Source organism: Stylophora pistillata, chromosome 2 (genome assembly GCF_964205215.1).
Source record: "Stylophora pistillata chromosome 2, jaStyPist1.2, whole genome shotgun sequence".
Taxonomy (NCBI): Eukaryota; Metazoa; Cnidaria; class Anthozoa; order Scleractinia; family Pocilloporidae; genus Stylophora; species Stylophora pistillata.
The window spans coordinates 5,432,201-5,437,525 of NC_142520.1; the positions used below are offsets into that span (position 1 = coordinate 5,432,201).

The window sequence follows — 5,325 nt, forward strand, 5'->3', positions numbered from 1 at the left end:
CTTTGATGCAGTTCATAGCACTCTTGTTCAGTGTATTGTTATTCTAATAAGCGAACAAATTATTTTTTCTTCAAATGATTTGCACGCTGATTTTCTTATTTCTTTCAAGTATGGAATCACGTGTTTCAAATCTAAGAAAATCGGAGCGATAAAGGCGATCAACTGAGTACACTTTGAAGCAATTTTAAGATGGAGTTGTATCCTCTTATACAAATTCTTGTATATGCTAATCACTTTGTAGAGGTGTTTTTGATATGCTTTTGCAAGTTCCGGTTTAGTACCATTCCCGCTTTGATCATGATCGTGAAAAAAACTATCATCGCTTTTTCAAAAATTTTGACGGTGCCTTTCGCCATCAACTGATTTTTAAGGGCATTACCGATGCATAAAAACATAAAAATTTTCCTAATGTATCTGCATATTTAATTTTTTTAAGGAGTTTTTAATTTAAAACGAATGTAGTTTTGTTGGTATTTGACAAAATTTGACAAAGGTATAAAAAAATAAAGACGTCTCTTTGGTTTTTCTTTGACGTTCCAACAAATGATTAACAAACTTCAAGTTAGTTGTCAAAGCAAGTTGTCTCTGATGATAATTTTGATCAGTGTATGACGTTACTCACCTAGAATGAAAGTCGCAGCATGAAATATGCTCGCCAAACCAGGTAGCATTTCGATTATCCCTCTTGGTTGCACCCGAAGAAAAGACTCTGTCATTAGGTGAAACTCGTCTCAATTAGTCCACTCACATGGAATCAAAATAATTAAAATACATATGAACTCGAGGAGCTCATGACTCATTCAGTGTGTTTTTATCCACACGTCATCCCGATTATACTACTGCTTATCACTTGCTCTACAATTTCCTCGTAGTTACTCGACGATTTAGCACGTAGTGCATTACTTAATATTATACATACGGTATATCACTAGTGACCCATTGACTTATTCATGAGTTTTCATTTAAGAGCAGAACGACTTAAGGATAAAATATCGTGGCAGCAAGATGGTAAAAAACAAAAAAACAAAAAAAAAAACCGTGAGATGATAGTTTATCCTCAAGCCATGTTTCACCAATATAGAACGTAAATTTTCATCTACCGCCAGATATCGCGAGCTGTGTATTTTTTCAGTGTCATCCCGATCGTACGGCGCGCGAACAATATTGGTCAGCGAATTTAAATGAATTTTCGTCCCCAACGAAGTATGAGTAATGAAGTAGTGCATTCGGGTGTTTCGACTGAAAAAAAAAACCGTATTACCTTTCTGCCGACGTTTTAGGCCTTATAGTACCGAAAGGGATCAATTGCTAACTTTGCAATAATATACCACCTGCTAACAAGCCTGCTGCCAATGGAAATCGAAACGTCATACGAATTGATTTTTCAGGATATCCTTTAACTTTACAAACATGGTTTTACACAAAACTTACTTAGGAGGACATGCACTGACGATCTACTCTCCTCCAAAGAAAATCATTCGGTGGACTCGAATAGATCGCCGACAACGGAATCAAAATTAGTTTTTAATGAACTCGTGGATAAACTGCGCACAAAGTAACACAGTGATTGTACTAAGAGGCATGATCCTTTGATTACAGGAAACAGACTTGAACCTTCCACTCACAAAAGTCCTCCCCAATTGGTCTGCTATGTTTAGCAATCGGTCCGTCATCTTTGATGGGATCCACGCTCACCCCAGACTCCTAAAGTCCACTCATTTCGAAACCCATCATTAATCTTACTTATGCCTCTCAAATACACGAATAAAAAGGACTGTTATACTGATCAATTCTAAAGACGACGGTTACCACCATCGAAAGCTTTTCCCTTGAGGAGAAACCTTCTGCGAGCTTTGCCCGCACTGTCTGTAAATAAATATGATTAAGGCGTTGTAAAGGTGTAAGGATGAGCAGAGGAGCAAAGACCAGAGGAATAGTGGGAATACGGGACCAGAGAAACAGTATGGATGGTCAAAGTATTTCAATTGTCCTTACTGTTGTTGTTGTTTTTGTTGTAGTCTTTTTTGGTTAATTCACCAGCTTTAGGAAAAGCAGCTTTCCAAGGTTTCCGACGGCTGGAATCGAGTTTAAACCTGCATTCGGGGCGGTCGCCAAATTTTAACAAAAGCTTCGAGTTCGATTCAACAATTACAGTTGGCGAAGACAAGAACGATAGCGGCGAACCAGCTTTCTCTTTAGCACCTATTCTAGTTCAGTCTCTGACCCTCTCTTGAGGCGGTAATGAAAAAGGAGAGGCAAGTGTGTGTGGGGTGGGGGGTGGGGGCACCTTTTGAATTTTACCAGGGAGTATTCTGGTCTATCTTCGTTCGGATACATTGTACAACCTCATTCTGATAGAATGGCCGATGTAATGTCACGGGGTATCCCTTGCTGGCCAGTGTGTCCGTGCAATTTTGAATATTATTCCCTTTATCGGCTATGAAGTGTTATATTCTAGTAAAGATTTCATTATGTCTTTATTTGGAGTATACTACAAACGTTATTGTTTTCCCTATTATCAATATCAATAGCACCAAAATTGATTCATACGGCTATTAACTGATTACGGATCGAATGATTCATCGAAGTATTTTGAATCGAAAGGTAAATGTTCTACGGCTTCATGGAATTGTAGGTCCAGAACGTGTCCATCTTTGAACAGTTTATAACCCATAAGACTTCTAAAAGACTTAAGGTTTCTTCAAAGTACCCGTAAGTCTTTCCCAGAAGATAGTTACTTATATCTGGAGAGGTGACTTCTGGAAATATAGAGAGGCTCCTACTCTAGATCGATTTCAACATGGATACGGGGTTTGGCAAAACACCTTCGTCTGTGCCAAGTAATTCGGCCATGATAAGATTTTTATTTTCACTTTCCCCTTCAGACACTTTCGCGAGCTTCATTGAACGAGCATTAAACGTCAGCTTGACCAACCCGGCCTTTCTTTTACGCTTTTTTTCCGACGATGTTTATATCCCTCCTTCTTGAAGGAAGGTTCGCAACCACTGCAACTTTCGACGCTAAAAGTATAATAGATTCCCCTTACCTCATTCTTCCGACGTGGCCATGTCCACAGTGGTTATTTGGATTTACTGTTAACTCGAACAAGCTACGATTTTGTACTGAAAAAACGATAAAAATCCAAGAAAGCAGTGTCCACTCGAAGATGTAAACAACCAAAGCTCGATTCGAATGAATTATGTTCCCCGGAGCCTCGTTTTGGTGTTGAAGTTTCGATACCAGGCTCTCACGCTGAAATATATCGAAATTGGGCTATTACCACTTTTACTCATGATCATGAGAATCAATTTAAAGCCTTGATATATTTATATCACAGAATTCCTTTATAGCATATATCCTAAAATTGTAATTCCCAATTGTTTGGGTTTTATGAACTAAACTCTTCTGCAAAAAGCAAAAAGATGGTCAATGGATTTGATGATAATGAGCCGTAACGGAAAGTTGACAAATTTAGTGATGGTAAATCAACAGCAATAACTGTATATCTCCCAAACCAGTTCGAAAGAACGCATCTGACTTATTAAACTGTTGTGAAAGAAAGAAAGTTTGAATTCAATAATACGCAAGACGCACCTAATTAGACGGGAAGTTTAAAATGCAAATTAAATGACTTTGCATGAGGTTTATGAAAAATTTATCCACCTCACATAGAAAGACTGTCATCAAGTAAACTGCATCAATTGCTGACGCAGAAATAAACACTCTCATCATTCGAAGCTTGAGATACTCTGTGGAGAACGAGGCTTAAAATAAGAGTTTTTCTTTCCTCGATCCAGTTGTAATGATGTATGAAGAAGATCCTTATTTTCTGTCAGATACTGCCAGCTGTGTTTTTTATTTTGCAGTCTTAACTTGATCTTTCAGTGAGCAAACAATTGACCGGTGAATTTTCCTTCTTGAACAAAGAATAGCTAATGAAATAATGTATCTGGGTGCTTAAAAAAAAAAAACAGGACTTAATGATACCACATGTCAACAAGCCTACAGCTATTGGAAGTGAAATCGTAATACGAAATTAATCTATTAGTAACTTCTTTAATTTTACAAACATGGTAGTACCCAAGACCTAATAAGGAAAACATCGACCCGCTTCTTGAAAAAAAAACCTATATATTTATAAAAATCTAGAGAGAAGGAGTCACAATATGAGGTCTCCTTATTATTTGTGCACTCATATGAATCATTGAGAACGGAATCAAAATGACCTTAATTAGGCGTGGTGCACCCGTGAATGAACTGTGCAAAGGTGAGGATCGGCAGAGGAGCGAAAAGCAGAGGAATGGTGGAGACAAGGGAACAGAGAAAGAGTACGGATGGACAAAATCTTTTAATTGATCTTGCATTTTATTTATTTTTTTAATTTATCAACTCGAGGAGCAGTGGCAATCTAAGGTTCTCGACAGTAGGAATTAGTATATACTAAAACAGTGGATAGCGTTGAAGGCGCGCTCTGATTGGCTAGTCAAACTCCGAATATCCTTTGCTATTTACCTCCGAGCAACTCTGGAAAAAATGGCGTCCCGGTTTGCATCCGTGATAAGCGAAGAAATCACTCAAATTAACGACGAAGCAGTCCCTGAAAATACAAAGAAAGTGACTAAATTTGGTTTGGCCGTGTTTAAAGGTAATGGTTTGAATTCTTAACCCGGAGTTTATCGATAAAAACCAATGGGAAAGGTTTTGTTTACAAATGCAAATTAATCTTGCGTAACCTCACTTGTTCACTTCCGCGCGTGAAAAGTTGGAATCGTAACTGGATTGTATGAATTAAAATAAATTTTTGGTGGTGTATATTATCACACTGTTTTAGTATATATTAAAACAAATATTTACCTCAGTGTCGGTGGTTAGCGGTGGAAATTTACCTCGCCGCTTCGCGGTTCGGTAAATATCCACCACTAACCACCTCCACTTCGGTAAATAGCTGTTAATTATGCATTCGCTTGAATTCCGAGCTCTCCCAAACTCCCGTCGAGCTTGATCAAACAGCCACAGGAATGGAAATGGTAAAGACGAGAACGATAATGACGAACCAGCTTTCACTTTGACGCCTGTTCCAATGAACTCTCTAATTTTCTGGTAGGGTGGTAAATGGTAAAGAGAAGGGGAGGGGGCATGCACATAGCAAATTTTTGCTAGGGTACAATTAGATTAAATTTTCAAGTCTATCTTTGTTTAGATAGGTTGTGCGACCTCATCATGATGGCCACCATAATGCCACGTGGTATGGCGTAGTAACTACTACCTTCTGGCAGGTTTGAATAATGTTACTTTCATCGGCTATGAAGTGTTGTAGTTTAGGA

The 5,325-nt window shown here is 38.2% G+C and overlaps 1 protein-coding gene across 2 annotated transcripts in view; it reads right to left on the minus strand.

Moving 5' to 3' along the window:
• Nucleotides 1–3,210, minus strand: part of LOC111333004 (adhesion G protein-coupled receptor L4-like) — a 14,328-nt gene extending 11,118 nt beyond the window's left edge. The window contains exons 1-2 of one of the 2 annotated variants that reach the window (XM_088750962.1): nucleotides 3,048–3,210; nucleotides 623–709 (exon numbers count right to left, since the gene is read on the minus strand). In XM_088750962.1, the coding sequence (XP_088607088.1) occupies nucleotides 623–671 (49 nt within the window). In that variant the 5' untranslated portion in view covers nucleotides 672–709; nucleotides 3,048–3,210. Of the gene's footprint in view, nucleotides 1–622; nucleotides 1,741–3,047 lie in introns of those variants that run through there. The other variant, XM_088750960.1, reaches the window with a different exon arrangement.
• Between the last annotated feature and the right edge of the window lie 2,115 nt (nucleotides 3,211–5,325).